The following is a 20,250-nucleotide window of genomic DNA, read 5'->3' on the forward strand; positions in this document are numbered from 1 at the left end:
CCTGATCTTATCCATCCTGGTCACTCCCAAAGCAGAACCTCCTCCATTCCTCAGGTATCGTCTCACTATCTAAAATCCTGTTGAACAACCCAGTCAGAAACTCTACTGCCACCTCTCCTAGACACTTCCATACCTCCACAGGTACATCATCAGGACCGACTGCCTTTCCACTCTTCATCCTCTTCAATGCCCTCCTCACTTCATCCTGACTAATCTTTGCTACTTCCTGGTCCACAACAGTCACCTCTTCTAGTCTTTGTTCTCTCTCATTTTCCTCGATCATTAACTCTTCAAGATACTCTTTCCATCTTCCCATCAAACTTCTGGCACCTGTCAATAGACTTCTATCCCTATCCTTAATCACCCTAACCTGCTGCACTTCCCTCCAATCTCTGTCTTTCTGTCTTGCCAACCTGTATAGATCAGTCTCTCCCTCCTTACTTTTCATCCTAGCATACAAGTCATCATAAGCCCCCTGTTTGGCCTTTGCTACCTCTACTTTTACCTTACGCTGCATCTCCCTGTGCTCCAGTCTACTCTCCTCAGTCCTCTCAGTTCCTCACTTCTTATTTGACGTTTCTCTGTATACACTCCTGTACCTCCTCATTCCACCACCAAGTGTCCTTACCTCCTTTCCTTCCAGATGACACACCAAATAATCTCCTACCTGTCTCCCTGATCACATTAGCTGTAGTTGTTCAGTCATCTGGAAGGACCTCTTGACCACCCAGAGCCTGTCTTAACTCCTTCCTAAAGGTTCATGCAACACTTCCTTTTTCAGCTTCCACCATTTCATCCTCTGCTCTCCCTTTGCTCTCCTCATCTTCCTTACCACCAGACTCATCCTACACACCTGAGAAGATTCTACGGCATAAATAATGAGACGCCATTCAGCTTGTGCAATTGAGGCTGTATGACTACAAGGAGAGGGAAGGTGATCAGAACTCAAGAGGGACCCAACAGAAGGCATGAAACACTACTACAAGTGCCTGGGTATCCAACAGGACAATGGAAACAGTGATGAGGAGACAAGGATATTAATCAAATACATCCAGAGGATGAGACAGGTGTCTTGAAGCCAGCTCCACCAGCTGGTGCCATGAAGACAGATGCTCTACCAGACAGCAGATACCCAACTGGAATACTAAGATCATCGATTGTTGAGGGAATGAAACAAGGAGCATCCATGAATACATCAGGTAGGATGGATTGCTAAGAAACTGTCTCAGCAAGAGACAGAGGGTGATGAGGAAGACAAAGGTAAAAGGCCCAATAAGACAGACATAGCCACAACTCATTTGTAGCAGGCAATGGCAGCTAAAGGGTCTCTACAGAGTACTAGAGAAGCTAGTAATTAAAGGTTGAGTCATTTTTAAACTGCAGTAGTCAGTAAAAGTAACATGCTGTGTTGTTATATTTGGAAAACTTAATTATATCACTTCTTCTACTGACTTATCTTCATTTTCCTGGCATGAATAGGTGATTGTAAAACTGTGGATATTATTTTGAAACCCCCATTTATTTTGTTTTAGACATTTTTTGAGCAGTTTGAATTCCTTGTTTTGATTTCGATTTTACTGTCCACGACTTGTTTGTTTTAGCTGACCTTAGCACTCTCAGAAATCCTTTCAGATTCATTAAGTGACTACCTGCCAAGCCAAAAAGCAAGTAGCTTGTGATTTTCCTTACGTTCTTCTATAAAGCTTGATATCTCATTCAGAAGCAGGCAGAAAGCAAACTTGGATAATTTCCGGACTTTGAAATTTATCAATTACAGAGTTGCCATGTTTAGATAATGGAAGAATAATTACTGCATGAAGACGTACAAAATTATATCCACATGATTGAATATGATCGAAAACTTAAATAATTGAGTGTGGAATTTCTATTCAGGTTATAAATGAACCATGTAGATTAAGAACACAAACAAATGACGCATTTGTTCATCTATAAATCACTGGAGACGAGTTCATGTCCTCCAAGATAACTGAAGATCTATTACTAATTAGAGAGAATTAGGAAGAGATACAGGGACGTATTAGGAGGGGTGATTCCAGACACCGTTTGAACCTTATATATTCCTCTATCCTCAGACACAAAACAGTTTCTACTGCTTACCAATTATGTCTGGGCCTTTCGGATCATTAATTTCAAAATAGGAGGATGAAACGAGATCCTTTGAAGCATAGCTGGAAATAATGCTTTCATTGGGGATAGTATAGACCTCCTGATTGGAGGCTGTCAACCGCTCAGCAAACTGAGGAGGAAGTTACCCACACCATGAGCACTAACGCACCTCCATACCAATAGAGAGGCTGGATTTTGAACTTGGTAACTTGGTTGAACAATCCTTTAGGTCTTTTTCCCCTTCAGAAGGACTGTCATTGTTTCCAAAGACCAAAAGACATCTGTCCACTTTGCTTTAGTCCATCCCAGATGAGATCAGGTAGAATAAATGTTGCACATAATCATTGTCATCCCACCAACCTCTTTTTTCTTTCACTGTCTAGACTGCTTTTCTTTGCCTCCCACCTCCTCTACTGATTTATGAAGCTTCTTAAAAACGTCCCCTTGAGTCCTTCACACCAGAAATACGTACTGGTCAGTCTCAGCCCAACAGAGACAGCAAAGGACTGATGCTTTTAATAAGATCCAAGCACTCAGAGTTAGCCAATTCAATTTGGTGCCCTCTAAATCCTATTAAGTGGCACCTTTATTGCAACAAAATGTTCTCTAGCTTTCCTCGGTGGGAAATACATTTTAGTTCTAAGACGTTAACTCATTGCCTGGACTCAATACCAACAAGTCTCACACTGACTTCAGCTCGGGATCACCTGACGGCCATTATGAACCAGAAGACAGATTACACTGGCCAGTAGATAACAGCAATCAAATATGAGCACGCAGGTTTTAGAGATCCGAAAACTATCCTGTACATCAACTGGATTTATGATGTAATTGAGCTGAAAATAATGAAGTTGTACTTTTCCTTTAATATTGTTTCACTTGGGAAGATGACTGACCTACAGAAATAGAGAAATTACAGTTGAAACTGATTGCACTACAACCACCATTCTGATAGAAGGTTCCTACAGTCCCTGTGTCACCACTGTTAAATGATGTTCTGTTATCTAACGTGTGTGAAATATTATCTGCAAATTCATATGTAATCTTGAAACGTTAGACAAACACGTTTCAGAAAAAGAAAATAAATATCCACAGTGGTATTTTGAGAGTTTGACAGACTAAAAGTATCCTGAACAGATAAATGAGATGGTTATTTGGGGATATAAAATCGATTCAGAGCAAAACTTTGAAAATATCTATTTCGGATGAGGATGTGCTGAAACAATGACAAAGGTGTTGTTGTGATGAGTCATCATTTTCAGTGTCTGCAAACATTTAACACCCACATGGAGTACTTGCAGTGTGAAAGGAGAGACAAAGAGAACAGGAAGTTATCCTGAACACCTTCGTGTAAGGCAGTGCTATCATTTCACTTAAACATTTCATGACTATTTTATAAGAGGAACTATTTGAAATTACAATCATTTACCTGAGAAACAGAAAACTTAAAAAATATTCATCGATATTCAGCACAAGTCACCAACATCAGGGATCAATCAGAAGCTGTTAAATTACTTGAAGGCAAATTTGGCTGCATCAAACTAGTTTGAATAGCTTTAAATGTAATCTCTTTGAGTGATTTTTGATGATGATTCCAGGCAACTGGAATCATTTTACATAAGTTTTATATTACCTGCAGAAATGTTAAACATTAAAGTACTGCCTCTGCTTAATATTACCTCACTTCAGCACAGCCACCAAAACGCAGACATAAGGGTAATCTGAAGTAGATTTTCCTTTTGCTAGCTGGAGCTGGAACTGAGTGGGTTAGTTGAGAAAGATATCCTACCGTTTGACTTCTAGAGTCGGTGATGTGATGAGTGGGTGTCTTTTCATGGATTCTTGAGAACTAAAAAAATAATTTTTTTGCATGTTAGATGCATTCTCTACTCATCTACTCTCTACTCTTCCAAGCAGTGGGTCCATACAGACAATAGCGGAATACACACACAGTTTGTCCCATCCACCTGTGTTATGACCCTCTGATCTAATCACATGTAGTTGCAGATTCTTGTCTTGTTTGCATTTATACAAGTCTGAATGTTGAAGGAACGTCTTGGCGTTTTATTATACGGATTCCCTCACACTCAACTTTGTCTGGCGGTGACTTTGAAACTCTTTAATCTCCCAGATGCACTGCTATGCTCTGGTTTAATCAAGATTACATCACACTTGATCACACAGGGTGACAGCTGCAACTAATCCTGTGATATATCTGATATATCACAACAAACCGACAAGTGTATGATTAATATAGAGATAAAATAACCCTTATATCAAAATTTGTCATTCGGAATGAATACAAAATTTCTATGTCATTATTAAATGCCACAAACAGAATAACATCACTTTTTAGATGTTAGTAAATAGTAAAATAACCGACAAGTGTATGATTAATATAGAGATAAAATAACCTTTATTAAAAAATTAAAAATAAAAAAAAAAAATTTAATTAAAAATTTAATTAAAATTAAATTAAATTATATCAAAGCCTTTATCATTTTGAATGAATACAAAATTTCAATGTCATTATTAAATGCCACAAACAGAATAACATCACCATTGAATAACATCACTTTTTAGATGTTAGTAAATGGTAAAATAACCATTAATTAAAATACAGATTTCTGAAAATTTAAATGGAAGCTTCAGTTTTCTTTCTCATTCACTTTAAATGTAAAGGTAAGTCTTCAAACAGTTTATGAAGCCCCCAAAAGTACGTCTATCCAAAAGTCTTCACGCTGATGACATCTCAATTAGACTCACCCACGGTGAACCACAGGAGCGACTGTTTCTGCAGGACTGCGCCGGTCAGAGATCCCATCCTGCCGCTCTCTGAACGATCCGCTGACTGAAGTTTGGGAGGGACGTAAAGGCTGGCGGGGGGTGGGGGGCTGCTAACAGGAGCTCAGACGAACAGGTACCATTATAGGGGACATCTGGACAAGAAATCCATGTGACAGGGCGTCGGGTTATTCAACCACAACAAGCCTCTTCTGTCACTTTTGCGCAAACTAAACGCATGTGAGGCGTCCTCGGTGCTGCTCTGCCTGAACTTCCCAGAGTCTTCCCCGCGCTGCTCCTCCGTCATCCAGGCGCGCAAAACCGCTGATGCGTAAAGTTCCAGCTGTCTCTCCAGTCAGCCGTCTAGAGGTTTGGCTGATATCTGGAGCGCGTTTGTGTGATGTGGAGCGATGTGCGCTGTGCCGCAGGACGCATCAGCCCTGGAACCGGCGGTGATTCTCTCCGTGGGTGACAGGGGGTATACCCAAACACAGCGATGGCAGCGTAAGGGAGGGGACGCTGCGGTGATGTGGATGAGGGAGGAGGTTCGAAACTCCTTACAGTACTTTTCATTGGTTAATAGTTGAAATACGCGGACAGAGTGGCCTCTAACAAACACAGATTAATAAATCGCTTATTAATTATCAGGTGGTGAAATTTTTTTTTTATTTGGTACCACTAGAAATAAAATCTGTCATGACTGTTACACAGGTCACACTATTCTGAAACTGTTTTGGTCCTTCTATTACAGATCGACCTGCTATACAAACAACATCTGAAACACAGAATGTTATTTTTACGTTGAAGGCAAAGAGTTTAATATGGATCAGATGTGATCGTGGAAAATTAGTTGAGTTCACCTGTAGTGTTCAGGTTCAGGTGCGGTAGGAAGAGGGTTGACGCGCAGGTTGACGATTAGACGGATTCAATATGGGGCAACGCCGCCATCTAGCGGTCATTACAGACGTTACATCGCAGGTTTGCATAAACACTCATGCAAGTTTTGTTACCGCCGCCTGGGAGGTTGTGTGATTGTTGCCTCAACTCCATAAATTCATATCAGCGTATAAAATCTTTCACAGTTAAAAATAGAAATCCTTCAGACATTTTACTCTACTCTTGTTCACTGCAAGTGCGGCATGGACCTTCGATTAAAATGAGGGGGGGAAAAGTACTGCTCAACCAATATTTAAACTACTGCATATTTTTACTCTCTTAATTTAGTAGAAATGTCACTTAAAAAATCACTGACTGAACACAATCGTTCACAGAGGCCCTGCAGACAAACACAGCTTCAAGTTCACCCCAAACTGGACCACATAATGGTCCTCTATAAGAAAAGACAAAAGAGAATTGTCATATGAGGCTACAAACAGTCTTGTGACATTTAAACCCTTTGCCAAACTGTCTTGCCATCTCCACGGCAACGAAGCGTAAACCAACAGCAGGAGGCATGCATGAGAGAAGAAGAAGGGAGAGGAATCACTAGAGCGGAGTTTCTGTTGAAAACAGTCATCCTAATGTCCACAGAAGGATTAATTCATCTGGATATGTAAAGATATGACATCACTGTAGTAAGTAAACAACAGTTTAGGTTCACATGTGACTTGTTTTTTTTTTTAATCTGCTGAGAAACACAAAATGAGGCGCGACACTAAAAAGTATTTCATATGCAAAACTTTTCTGTCTATCTTATAAAACACTTTTGTAAGAACACATTTATCTCTTTTTTATGTCATCGACACTTCAGCCTGTTATTGTCCTGACATTGCAGCAGATGCCTCAGAGAGTGAGGTTAATAATGGAAAGGAACGTTTATTGGTTAATAATGAACATTACATTTACAGCAGCCGTCATTTGAATACATATCTCCTGTGTGTGTTGTCTCTGTGGGGACTGGAGAGATCACGACTGGGTTCCTCTGGGGCTGACATCATAGTCGTGATCACACAAACACACAGACTGACTTGAGACGCTGAGTCGGATTCATTGTTTTTCTATCAGCTGCGTTACAAACATTGATTTGTCACTTTCTCCTTTTTTTTTTCCGTGGGTTAAAATTTCTTTTCACACTTGATTCTCGTCTGTCTGGCCACACTTTGAACAGATTTGAAGCTGTGAGCTATGGAGAGAAATGAGAGGAAAAGGAGTGTTGAGATGTTTGAGGAGGAGGAGGAGGAGGAAGAGCTGTTTGTGAGCTTTGGAGTCCAGATGGAGAGCCATGAGGAGGCTTCTGACACCGAAGATGATGAGGAAGGATCCGCTCCTCTTATTGTAGCCTGTTGTAAAGTCTTGACTGAGGTAGGTGGACATCCATTGTTTTGTGTCATGATTTCTTTTGGTCTCCTCACTGTTCACAGATCTGACATCAGTCCATTGTTCAATGGAAAATTCTGTGCATGCTTGTCTGTCAGAGGTTGTATTTTTCCTACCAGTAACAACAACATGAGAGATCCGCGTGGGTTTGCTCTCCATCACCCTGCACCCTCTCATGGGGTTGTGTTCAAAACAAGCACATGACTTACTGGTAGCACAGGAGAGACACTCCTCCTGTGGTCCCCTGTGGGGTCACACTGTTTCCTACAACTCAGGGTCTCTGAATCTGTTATGTGTGGATTTCTGTAGGAGGTCCGGAGGCTCTTGAGGGCTGGGGCCGATGTGACCCTGTGTGACAGCAGCCAGCAGACGGCTCTCCACTTTTGCCCCCCGGAACTCCTTGGAAAAGTGCTGGGATGGATGCTGAGGCCAGATCTGCCTCCCCAGACTCAGCTCCTGCAGGCTTCCTGGCAAGGAGACCTACCTACCTTAAACACCCTGCTGGTAGGAACCACAAGGACACATACCAATCAAAACACGCTGTGTGTGTGCTGTTTGTTTGAACTGGTGAACCACGCCCTCTTCTCAAAGTCATCTGGGATTGGGTGCTGACCCCGCACACCCCACCCCAAAACACACACACATACACTCACAGGATAAGTGGCTACAGAAAAGAATGAATGAATGAATGAATGAATGAGTGAATGAAATGATAAGAAACAGGAAGTTTCGGTAGATACTGAAAATACTTTTAATGATTTCTCAATAAGTTCTTCTGCTTTTTTTTTATATCATATGTTTTCATAATATGTGGATATAATTTAACTACATTTAAACACACCATCACTGAAAGCAGGTAAACAACTGGAGTTGATGCAGGTGGGCTGTATATGTCTGTATATTAATGCATCCTATTTCCCTGTATTATTCTCCTTTGTAATATTCCTTTCCATGCACCGGCCTCAGGCGGACGGGGTGGACGTGGACGTACCTAACGGTGACGGAGTGACAGCTGTGATGCTCGCCGTTCGGGACATTGACCTGTTTGAAGGCATGATGACATCACTGCCGTGGGAATACAGACCTGTGGAGGTGGTCAAGGAGCTGCTGGGAGTGTCAGCGTAAGAAAACACACTCATACGCATCAATAATGTACATTTATGATGATTCATGCTTCCAGCAGTAGCAACTAGTAGTTTTTTTGTTCTGCAGGGATCTGAGGGTTCGAGACCTTTGTGGCTTTACTGCTCCTGACTACGCCGCCAACATCAGAAGCTCTCTGAAGGAGGAGATCCTTCACATGATGGCTGAGGCACAGAGTCACATAGGTACATACTCTCACCTGGATAGAAGGAGCTTGCAGCAGTTAGCATCAGCTAGTGGGCAGTGAGAACTTAATCTCAAAAAACAATCAGTGTTGTTTCTTCAGATCTTTCACACATATTTGTAAAAAACAACAACAAAAAAAAACAAAACGTGCAAACTTAATCTGTACTCCTTTCAGTGCCAAATAAATGTTTTTTTCTGCAATCCAGTTAAAAAACAATGAGCTAGAAAGGATTGTGAAGAACCACGTGCTTAAAAAAAAAGAAGTGATTTGGATTACGGAGGTATAAAAATGTTTGTGAGGTGAAAACAAACCTCTTACATAATTCCCAGTTTTAAGGTGATCTCTTTGGAAAGTTTTTTTCTTCCGCACAAAAAGACCTGAAATGAATAAACACATGGAAACCAAGAGTTAGAACCTAATCTCTGGTAATAAATACACAAATGATTCAAAAATACAACATTAACTAACAAATCCTCTTGTATCGCTGGCCTCTCGTTACATAATGTTCACAGATGTCGAACTCGAGACCCCTCCTCGTGTCCGGGGTCACCTCACTGGTTTCCTGATCTTTCTTTAACTGGTTATCCAGCTAATAGCAAATAAAAGCACATGGACACACTTTTAAATTTAGATACTTATTCACAAAAACACCTAATTATAAGCACACACACACTTTTCTCTTCCACGTGTGTCAGGGCACACACAAGGAAGGCACACCAAGTTTATTCATAATCCTGTTTTTCAGGGTAAAGCAGTTGCTCGCAAAGCCTGCACTTATGTGGGGAGGGGGTGTACAAGAAAGGCTTGTTTGTGTGTGTGTGTGTGTGTGTGTGTGTGTGTGTGTGTGTGTGTGTGTGTGTGTGTGTGTGTGTGTGTCTGTGCTAAGAGCCTTCTTGGTGTTTGTACCACAGACGGTGCCAGAAACAAGGTGACACAGTGAAGATGGAGAAAAAGAGGGGGAAACAAAAAAAAGAAGGGTTTTATTTTGAAACAAGCATCAGCGTGGACTCAAACAGGGACTTAATTTTCTCTCTTTAAATGTCAAACTAGCTAAAAGCCACTCACAAACCTCTGATTTTGCACAGATGCTGCCTCCATAGTCCTTGACACATACTCATGCCAGAATTCGGATTCAGAGCTTGGCGACTCTGACGTGGAGCTCGACCTGGAGAGCCTCAGTCCTGATCGTTGGACACCTGCCTCTCCTTCAAAGACTCTGACCCCGCACCACCAAGACCGCAGCCGTGTTGGGGTGAGAGAACAGTAGCATGAAACGTGCCTGCTTACGTTTAATAATTATTTGAGTCGAAAAATCCAGCAACATAAACTTAAAATCTGTTTTGATAATTATTTGTGGAATTGACGAATGTGAGGGCCGTTGATCTCAAGTCGCTTAAAGACTCACACACAGTGTCTCTAAATGATCAGCCAGAAGACAAATACATGGGAGCAGTAATTAGCTGTTTAGATAAGTGTGTGTAAGTGTGTGTGTGTGTGTGTGTGTGTGTGTGTGTGTGTGTGTGTGTGTGTGTGTGTGTGTGTGTGTGTGTGTGTGTGTGTGTGTGTGAGAAAGAGAGAGATATGGGGGAGGGGTGTCCTTGTAGATGAAGTACGACAAGCCCCCGGCAGGATGGAAGACAGAGCAGGTGGTTTACGGGGTAAAGATGCAGCACATGTATCAGCTGCCTGCTGCCACGCCCACATGTGTGTGAACACACATCTGAATGAACTGTCACTGCTGAACTGCTAAAAAAAAAAAAAAAAAAAAACTTCCACCAAAGTTCACTTAGAATAAATAAAAAAGTTTTGACACGTTCAAGTTGACCTCTAAATTATAAACCAATGAAAAATGTCCAGGAAGCGCTCCAAGCCGACGTCAGTGCTTCAGGTCTCTGGTCAATCTCTGCTTTTTAAGACTGAGAAATACAATAAATGAGTGAAATTCCCACTTTTGTTCTTTCCAGGAAGTGCTGGTGTCTCCATGCTCTCCTCCCGCTGACGATCTGGGAGGTTCGAGCTCAGGTAAGGACTCCGTCGAGGACTTGTGGGGGTAGGACTGAACGGTGATCAAATTGGTCTTGGACATCAGTATTTTAAATCATGGAGGATAAAAGCGACGGCGAAGTGAAGAACTATTTTTAAAATGTCGTGTGGTCCCCTCACAAACAGTACCATGCAAACCAAATCAAATTTTGAAGGGAGTGTGGTGAGGGAGGTGTGACCGGGGTGGGAGGGGTCTCTAACACAATACCACCTCTCAGCTGAGAACCTGCCCGCCCCGTCTTGAACCTCGGCCACAACAGTGTGGTCGAGCCCCGGCGAGGAGCTTGGACAGAGACAGAGTCACATGGTGAGAAGGCAGAGAGGAGATATTGGAGCTACCTGATCCAGTCCTTCAATGTAGTCAGGATAGAGGTGAGGTGGGTGGGGGTGGTGGGGGGGCATCGATGTCAGAGAAAAGGTCTTGATTGGTGAGTATCAGCGTGTTGTATGTGAATCATGTAGTCCTCAGGGTAAGGCACAGTGTTGTGTTATGGTATGAAAATACACTCAATGTGTAGCCTGTCAACCAATACAGGAGCTGAGTAGACGTCAGGAACCCCCGAGGGGGGGGGGGGGTTGTTTCTAAATATTTATGAAGTCTAGTCTGTGGAACTGTTCCCAAATAGACCCGTTAGTGTCGCTGGCTAGAGTGTTCAGCAATAAATTCTAAAATTATGCGTGTGTGTATGTGTGTGTGTGTGTGTGTGTGTGTGTGTGGGGGTGTGTGTGTGTGTGTGTTTGGAACAGATAAGGGGATCCCCCACTGCTTCAAAAACGCCATGGAAACGCTCAGTGACATCAGGCAAGTTCACCAGGATTCAGGGAGGAGGAGCAGGTGGGGACACACACACACACACACACACACACACACACACACACACACACATCAACAGTAGAATGGCGTCGTATCCGGTTGCAGCGCTGTCCTCCATGCAGACACCTGTCACTGTGTCCAGAGCACAACCTGTTCTAGCCTAACAGGAGACACAGAAACAGGGGGGGTAGAGGGCTCTGGTGAATCAGCCCATTGTCTGGTGTACAGCGCTCACCGCCGCACCGTAGTCCATGAAGGATAAAGGCCTCGGAGCAGGTTTCCCCTTTCATAACGTCAGCCTCCGGTGATAAAGAGAGATGGCAGGAAAATGACATTATGTTCACTTCAACACAACGTAATAAACTCATCAGCATTTGAAATCCTGATGATTTCTTCGTCGCACCACGACAAGGGTCAGGGTTGGCTCCCATAGCTGGAGCAGCAGGGTGCACAGCTCCATCAGGGCACAACAGTCCCCCTTTCAGCCAAACAAGTCTCATCCAAAACTCAACTCACAGCCCTGAAAGCATTTAGATCTAGTGAATCTGGAAATCTGTTTGCAGTCTTTGCGTACATCTGCTTGCAATCCAAACAACAGATACACCAGGAGGAATACATGACCTCAAAGCAGAGGTGACTTTCTCTTTTCTTTTTTTTTAGAGATTTGTCTTTCCCGAGCCTGAGTGACAATGTGAGGCACTGGAACCACCAGACCCTCACTCCATCATCCAGTTTGCTGAGTGCCAGGACTTCCTGCATGCCAGTCCCCTCCAGACAAAGGTAGACACTGAGGCTGCCTGCTCCAAGGAAGTTTATTTACCTGAAGTCATTTGTTGGTGGTCTACTTCTTTTCTCATTAGGTTTATGCAGAAATTACGAGTTTATTCTTTTCATAACACATGACACAAAGGATGGGATGTCTGCTCGTAAAAGTTCCATTGAAACTTCCATTAAATCAATTTGAGCAAAACATTATAGAAGGATGGGGCATTTCTTACTATTGCAATGTAATTTTTTTTTTCCAATTTCCCAGCAAACAGTCAATAAATTACAAAAAAAATACTTATTATGCTGACATTTATTAGTGTGTTGCACTGCAGACCATGCTAAGCTACCACATTCAATTATTTAATAGTGGGGTTATTATTCATTAGACATAACGTGGTACCAACTAAATAAATTTGTGCAGGATTGTTAGGCCTTTGATGGAGATTTCAGAGTGTCTAACTAGTTATTTAGAAATGGAATAATGTTTATGACAGGTCAATCAATAGCCGATACAAATGCATGCAGTGCAGTATTGCCACTTTGTGTGTTGGAAATAAAATGGTAAATGAAACTAAAAGAGAAACTGATTTAATCTGCAGTATTGACCTGCAGGTTAATGCACTTCATTGATTCTTATCAAGTAAAATGACTCCGCTGACATCTGAGTGTGGACCTGAACCCGGACTTAGAAGTTTAGAGTTTAGTTACACATTAACTGCACACAGCTAATTTTTCTACCAGCTCCAACGTCACCTACTCACTTAATTATAGTTGGCTGGAGTGTGACATAAACAAAAAAAAGTCGACAGTTAAAAGTAATTATTAATTTCAAGCAATTATGTTGTTAATGTTTGATCAATTTTCAAACAACAACTACCTTTTAATTCTGTCACTTTAGCAGTCCTAGTCATTGCTCATCTGTATTCTTATAATTAAATTGTTTCTATTCACATGGTATCCTCTGATTTTATTGGTCATTCACAGGCACAGAACAAGAAGTAGGGTTGAGTTATCCTCCCCCATCCTGCTGTCTGTGGGAGAGTCCGGCCAGCTCAGCCAATCAGCCCCAAGCATCATGGAACCTCTGCTGTGCTTAAACACTATGATCCAAGCCAGAGCGCACATCCAGACCCGTACGTATATCTTAATGTGCAAGAGTCTGAACTTCTCAAAAGACATTACAGTAATCATAGCCTGACACAACAGTGTGTTATATTCTATATTGAGAATATAGAATATTATAATAATATCATAATATTATTATGATATAATATAATATATAATATATAACATATAATATATAATATATAATATATAATATATAATATATAATATATAATATATAATATATAATATATAATATAATAATAATAAAGATGATAATAATAATATAATATTAATATTAATATTCTATATTGTAGTTATATTATATTTCCATCTGCATTTCCATCTCCATGTTGCATACATTAATTTTGAATTTAGTAAAATAATTAACTCATTTTTTCCCCAAAGTGTTTTAATTTGCTGGTGATACATGCATGTTTTCTTATTTCAAATCTATGGTCTTGTCCCAATGGCAGGACTGGCTTCTCAGGACTCAATACATGAACAAAAGGTATGTTTATCCAACAAACGCATGATAATAACTTGATTTGTTTTGTCTCATCTGAACTGGACCAAAAAGGTGCTAGACCCTAATTGAGCAATTGCACAACATGATCATCACATGACATTAATACTTACATGCATCTGTTGGTTTTATATCTCACTTTGAATATATTTGTATCATGTGCAAAACAATCCTAACAGTTTGGACATGTGCTGTATATCTGGCCTCATTCATCTTTCGTCTATATATTTATATATGGACATAGCTGCTAAATCACCATCGATGTGTTTATTCTCTGCACAGGGTCTCTTGCCAACTCCCAGAACCCCCAAGCTGCTGGCACCGCTAGACAGACCCGGGGTAACTGAGGCTCTGCCAACACTAAAGCACCACGTTCCGCTGAAGCCTATAAGCCGGAGCCCCATTTGCTCCAGGACTTGGGTGTATCGGGAGAGGCAGTCTCGGGGTAGCCCACATTCTGGGACTATAAACACCAAAGGTGGCAGTGAAGAGAGCGGCTCCAGCAGCAGCCTGGAGGATGAGGAAGAGGAAGATGAGAGGGATCTATGTGAGAGATTCTCAGGAGAAATCCATCTTAAATTTGTTGGAGAGAAGTTACTGCATCATTCAAACTCCCCTATAGATCTTATGTCAGTTGGGGAGACTACCCAGCATTATGATCTTCATTCTAGGATCAGTCATATTCCACCCATCGTGAGGCTGGAAAATGACTTGCATGGAGAAACTAATAGTCATAGAAGTTATTGTCTCAGCACTGAAAAAGTTATGAACTCTCAATGTGAAGGCAAAACTACCAATATGAATTTCACAAAAGAACCTGTTGAAAGCCAGTCCTTTAAAAAATGCAATGATACACAACAAGGACCCACAATGAATCTTGCCAAAGACAAAGGGGGCCGTTCGACTGAATCTGACACTGAGATTAGCACTCGGCTAACATTTGATGTTGCCCAGGGTGACATTACTGCATGTTCTGAATGGAATAAAAGTAATGAGCTGCAGGATATAAAACAGATAAAAACTATTACAGCAGTTTCCAAGGTAGATGTCCCAGACTTAAGGTTTAACACAAAATATGCACAAGAAAAAAATCAATCTTTTCCTTCAACTCTAAATCCTCCACATTCAAACATGGAGCCCAAGACAAATGAGAGGATGTTGAAAGCCTTAAAGCCTGGTCAGGGAAAGGAAAAAAGAACCAAGTGTGAATCAAGAACAAACAGTCAAACAACCCTGCAGTCTTTTAACATACTAACACAGAAAGACCGAAAAGTAAAGCGCAACAAATGCAAAGGCAACATGAAGCACTCCACACAAGTTAAAGATAAAACCAAGAAAAGCCCTGAGCTAATTGTTAATGAAGAGGCAACTACAAAAGTGAAATCAAACATTAAATCAGGTGGAATCCGCACACCATCACCGCGTAAGGTGACAAGTCAGCCACAGACTAAAAGAGCAAATCCTGGGGAGTTGAGCACCAGCAGAGTCCAACAGCAACCGTCAAGGAAAGATATGAAGAGCACTCAACAGCTGAAGACACCTGGCACTACAGGGATGCCAAGAACTAAATCTTTTGTAGACTGCATCACCTACAAAGACATGTTTCAGCAGATAACAAGTGAGGATGAAGGTCCAGCTATCTATGAGATGTTTACTAGTCCAGTCTATGATGAGCTCAGAGTTTCCAGCTCTTGTGAGAAAGTTAAGGACAGACAAGTGCAGTCTGCAAAAGTCAGTCACAGACTGTTGAAAAAAGTACAGAGTAAGATGAAGAATAGTCCAGGGGAAAGAGTGTCAGGTTCAGTCAAACCCAAACCCAAGCTTGTGTCAGCCAGAGTTAAACCTCACCTCATATCTACATCAAGAACAATCTCACACAAAACAAAAGATGTGCCTAAATCAAATGGTTGGGCAGAAGCTCCGTTAGCTCCCTCTGAAAATGTTAAAATTTGTCCTAATCATATGTTGTCTACCATAAATGAGGCTATTTCACTATATGGGTCTGAGACATTCGAATCTGAAGACAAAACATTAACCAAAGCAGCACCATCCTTTCATGCTGAGGTTTATAATCATATGCACGTGAACATTGAAGAGAAAAATGAGAGTTTGACTGACGAAAACCCAAAGAAACAGCTTCCTAAACCCATATTATGTCAAAGTCCCCAAGAGCTGAAGATCAACACCTGGACATCATCTAGAAGAAGGAGCGACACTGTTATGTCACCTATTTACCAGAAGTTTCTGGAAGAGGTGGGAGACAGACCTCTTACGGACGAGCTGCTGCAATGTCTGGCCCAAGAGCTGTTCTCATTGGACGAAAGAGACACCTCCATCGGAAAGTTGGAGGGAGGCAAAGATGATCCAGCATCAGAGAGAAATACGTTTCCTGAGGTGAAGTGTCAATATTATTATAATGTAATCATGATTAAAAGAGTCTGAACATTTAGAAAAGTATCTCTCACAAAATATGAGGGAAAATTAGTATCTCTATACATTAATATGTCACATTATTAACCTTTAGTCGATGTATTCTATCTCAGGTTAACTCAACAGATGATGCTGCATTGTTTGGCTCTGGATTGGTTGTAAATGACACCATCGCATGGACAAAGGGTGAAGTACTTGGCAGGGGAGCCTATGGGATAGTAAGTAGGCTAATTTATGCCTGCTAATGTATAAAAATTTATTACATCCTTAAATTTCCTAATTGTTGTTCTGGAGGTCAGCGAACTTCTAGTTCCAGCTCGGATGAGATGGAATAAGAAGTGTCATTCTGGCATCCATTTATGCCACATTCAGTTTACATGATGTCGAACATCATATGTGCAGCAGCAGATATTAACCCTTGTCGTTGGCACCAGGTGTACTGTGGCCTGACCAGCCAGGGACAACTGATAGCTGTGAAGCAGGTGAGCCTGGATGTCTCCGACTCGGACACGGCAAAGAAGGAGTACAGTCGACTGCAAGGAGAGGTCGACCTGCTTAAAACACTGAGACACAGCAACATCGTGGGCTTCCTAGGGACCTCGCTTGATCAACATGTGGTCTCCATATTTATGGAGTACATCCCAGGAGGATCCATCGCCAGCATCCTTCACAGGTTAGCCTCATTCACAGCTGATCTGTGAGCGGTTAAATGTTTTACGGATGCCCTGTGACTAATATAAATGGACTTTCAGGAAATTGGCTACCCCAAAAATAAACTCCAACTACTACTATTCCCATGACAATAGAACACAACAGAACACTGGTAACATTGAAGGAACAAACACCTCTCTTGAATGTAAACTTGCATTTTCTGTATGGTATTTTACAAGGTGCACTGCCTTTGATGCGGTGCATGCTAACACCTTTAGTGTAGAGGACATATTCTAATCTCAACAAGGTTATATTCAGGGGGTTTTTCAAATCAATTTGGAATCTTGTGGTTCCAGTGAACATGGATTATGCTGTACAGGCTGTATGGAGTCACTTTGTTTGAATTTTTTTCTTCACCTTTTTTAAGCAGTTTGTCAGATGACTTGCAATGCTGCTCTAGTTGTTGAGCTCAAGATGTGTTTTGTAACTTCAACCTTTACCAGACTTGCCTTTAAAAAACTGGGTGAGAAGACAACGACTTAATCATCAACTGTTGGTGTTCTTGACACGTGGTTTCTTTCACTGCCCTCAGGTTTGGTCCCCTGCCAGAACGTGTCCTGGCCCTGTACACCTGTCAGATCCTGGAGGGCGTGGCATACCTTCACCTGAACGGGGTGATTCACCGGGACTTGAAAGGAAACAATGTCATGCTAATGCCCAATGGCATCATCAAGCTCATAGATTTTGGCTGTGCACGTCGTCTCAGCTGCTTGAACGTCACTGCTAACAATAGTGGAGACCTGCTGAAGTCTGTCCATGGCACCCCCTACTGGATGGCTCCAGAGGTAGGTGCAGAGATAACTATGGTAGTCATCCTATCTCTAATGATCAATGTATTTTAAGAATCTCCTAATTTTTTCCCACTTTTCAGGTTATTAATGAGACAGGATATGGCAGGAAGTCGGATATATGGAGCGTGGGTTGCACAGTGTTTGAGATGGCCACAGGGAAACCCCCGCTGGCACACATGGACAAGATGGCTGCATTGTTCTACATCGGGGCTCAAAGAGGCTTGATGCCTTCTTTGCCAGATGAGTTTTCAGACAACGCCAAGGACTTTGTACAAATCTGCTTAGAAAGGTGAGACCTGATGATGTCATGAGACGTTTATTGTTTGAAATAAAACTGTGCGACCTTTTGTTTGCGAGTTATTGGAAAAATATGCCATGACAGCTTTTCTATACATTTAACATAAAATGACACTTTTACTGACTGCTGTAGTCCTAAAATGATTCAACACCAAGTTGCATCCCAAAACCCCTAATCGAATTTGAAGAGTTACAGAAGGAGTTACAGCACATAAATCCAGGAATATTTCAGACACCTCAAGGCCACAACTCGAGGCCTTTGCCCAGGAAAAGAGAGAAAGCTTCTAAGAATGGTGTCAGATGTTGGTCTGGCCAAGGATCATGTTTGCTGCAGGTCGTAAAAACCAAAGGATCTCCAAGTACAAAAAACTGGAAAAAGTTTAAATCATTGACTATAGCAATCAATAATGGCAGAAAACATATCTACTGTATTAAGCTACATACTCGCATAATCGCATGTGCGATTCTTTCAAAAAGCTGCTTCATGGCATATTTTACCAATGTGGTTGAATAATTTTGTTCCATCTGTAGCTTTTGTCAGATGTATGATCATTTCAGTTTGTTTCATTCTGAACCCATTTATGATTTTTTAAAACAAAAATATAGTGTTTGAAACAAACTTTTTTTTACCTCATTAAATTTCAGCAACCAGACACTACGGCCATCTGCAGACAAGCTGCTGAAACATTCATTCATGCCCCAAAATGAGATTCCAGTGAAGAAAAAGAACTGCTGCCAACACACAGAAGGCCTGTGTGAGTAACAGGAGTGAAACTAAAACAGATGGAGTGCAAGGGAACATTCAAATGATCTGACTTGTCAGCTATCCCTACTAATGCACCTGTAGTGTGTGTGGAAGGATGGAGCATGGCCTTCCAGACACTCCAGGATATATGGAATTTCAGGTGAAGCACTTGATCGAAAAGTCGGAAATGTAAAAATTTGTTAAGTCGGACGCCAGATTTTTGTTACTCATTTTGGGTATTTTATATAGTGATCATATACATGTGCCAATCATTCATGTTGTCGGTCTCCATGTTGTGACAGTTTCTGAAGAAAATTTATGTTGGTTTAAATAAAACATGCACTATGAGTTAATTTCTACTAATTATACCTTCAGTTGTGAGAATTTGAAACATCACACTGTTAACTTTGCTCAGATGAGTTGACCCATTGTAAAAGTGTGAGACATACCACTTGTAACATGTTTTATTTCCTTTCATAATGTACAAGCTTTTATCTTCATTCAAATTTACTCCCAAGTTTTTGTAACATGGATATATGCATAACACAACAACCAGCTTAGATCTTGTGTAAAGGTAGTGGCATCCTTTAGTTTATTTGTAAAATAGAAATAAAAATGAAAATGATATAGTGGTTCTGCCCATTTGTCAACATCGACTATTTTTACACGTGCCTGATTATAAACTTCTGATTGGGTTCTAAACATTATTACTATTGGGCATTTTGCACACTGTATATATGAGTAAACCAGTCAATAATAGACAAGACACTAATCATCAAGATCTGACTAACAGAGGTCAATGTAGGAAGCTAACGTAAAGTCAGGTCTGGACAGGAACATGGTTGTAATCGGGAACTAAACCAACTGATGCGCACATCCGTAACAAAACAAGTCTGGAAATACTCGAGTTGTCCAGCATTTCGTGTTGTACGTGGCTAAATGGTCACTGTTCTGACAAGTGCCAGAGTGGAACTTTTAATGGTTGATTACTTACATGTATCTCATCTCAAGTTCTACAGTATTTATTATTTAATCATGTCTCATCAAAGTAAAACTGTTTACATAAACTTTAATAGCACAATGTGGCTGCTTTACTTTTTCTGAGGCACAACCTTTGGCTACCAGCAAAAGATCAACTTGTAGGTCCAAACATAAAAACATTTGGTACTAACTGCATCGCTCAGATGTGATAATTAACTGTTGGATATACGGGTGTTACTGGAGACATCAGCTAATACTTCCTATGATGGAAAAGCACAATGCAGAAACATCTGCAAGAAGGCTGTAATCAGCACACACCACCGGAATGCCCCAATCATTCACTCGATGACCAATCCATTGATCAATAAAATAAAAATCTTTATAGGTATAATAATTATCTTGTCATACTTACAAGCAGCTCCAAACCTGAGTAGTCATGGTATAGGTTTTTCTTTAAACATACAAAAACGTATGTACATTTGT

General features: G+C 41.1%; 3 protein-coding genes across 14 annotated transcripts in view; 2 read left to right on the forward strand and 1 right to left on the reverse strand.

The window, feature by feature from the left end:
• The window catches only part of ramp1 (receptor activity modifying protein 1), a 43,107-nt gene extending 37,718 nt beyond the window's left edge, over positions 1 to 5,389 (reverse strand). For all 11 annotated transcript variants that reach the window (XR_011037633.1, XR_011037638.1, XR_011037631.1 and 8 more), the window contains exon 1: positions 4,894 to 5,389. Coding sequence is in view for 1 of the 11 variants with exons in the window: in XM_068328397.1 (XP_068184498.1) it covers positions 4,894 to 4,951 (58 nt within the window). In the remaining 10 variants the exon portion in view is untranslated. The remainder of the gene's footprint in view (positions 1 to 4,893) is intronic.
• Positions 5,390 to 6,387: 998 nt separating this feature from the next.
• On the forward strand, positions 6,388 to 10,778 carry LOC137605541 (uncharacterized). Its single transcript, XM_068330292.1, has 8 exons — positions 6,388 to 6,485; positions 7,019 to 7,212; positions 7,537 to 7,731; positions 8,194 to 8,348; positions 8,440 to 8,555; positions 9,643 to 9,809; positions 10,522 to 10,607; positions 10,727 to 10,778. The coding sequence occupies exons 2-8, from the start codon at positions 7,036 to 7,038 to the stop codon at positions 10,776 to 10,778; spliced, it is 948 nt and encodes a 315-aa protein (XP_068186393.1). The 5' UTR covers positions 6,388 to 6,485; positions 7,019 to 7,035.
• Positions 10,192 to 20,218, forward strand: map3k19 (mitogen-activated protein kinase kinase kinase 19). Of its 2 annotated transcripts, none has more exons than XM_068328800.1 (11): positions 10,192 to 10,579; positions 11,348 to 11,435; positions 12,075 to 12,194; positions 13,167 to 13,315; positions 13,763 to 13,797; positions 14,095 to 16,206; positions 16,356 to 16,460; positions 16,677 to 16,915; positions 17,486 to 17,738; positions 17,825 to 18,033; positions 18,687 to 20,218. In XM_068328800.1, the coding sequence occupies exons 2-11, from the start codon at positions 11,380 to 11,382 to the stop codon at positions 18,802 to 18,804; spliced, it is 3,396 nt and encodes a 1,131-aa protein (XP_068184901.1). In that variant the 5' UTR covers positions 10,192 to 10,579; positions 11,348 to 11,379; the 3' UTR covers positions 18,805 to 20,218. The 2 variants fall into 2 exon arrangements, with proteins under 2 accessions (XP_068184901.1, XP_068184904.1); XM_068328803.1 differs by lacking the exon at positions 10,192 to 10,579 and adding an exon at positions 10,886 to 10,907.
• The last annotated feature ends 32 nt before the right edge of the window (positions 20,219 to 20,250 follow it).

This window comes from Antennarius striatus, chromosome 12, assembly GCF_040054535.1.
Source record: "Antennarius striatus isolate MH-2024 chromosome 12, ASM4005453v1, whole genome shotgun sequence".
Classification (NCBI taxonomy): Eukaryota; Metazoa; Chordata; class Actinopteri; order Lophiiformes; family Antennariidae; genus Antennarius; species Antennarius striatus.

Coding starts and splice junctions, on each gene's coding strand:
- LOC137605541 (XM_068330292.1), top strand. CDS start 7,036: ATGGAGAGAAATGAGAGGAAAAGGAGTGTTGAGATGTTTGAGGAGGAG. Junction 7,213..7,536: donor GTTGTAAAGTCTTGACTGAG/GTAGGTGGACAT, acceptor GGATTTCTGTAG/GAGGTCCGGAGGCTCTTGAG. Junction 9,810..10,521: donor AAGACCGCAGCCGTGTTGGG/GTGAGAGAACAG, acceptor TGTTCTTTCCAG/GAAGTGCTGGTGTCTCCATG.
- map3k19 (XM_068328800.1), top strand. CDS start 11,380: ATGGAAACGCTCAGTGACATCAGGCAAGTTCACCAGGATTCAGGGAGG. Junction 16,207..16,355: donor AGAGAAATACGTTTCCTGAG/GTGAAGTGTCAA, acceptor ATTCTATCTCAG/GTTAACTCAACAGATGATGC. Junction 17,739..17,824: donor CCTACTGGATGGCTCCAGAG/GTAGGTGCAGAG, acceptor CCCACTTTTCAG/GTTATTAATGAGACAGGATA.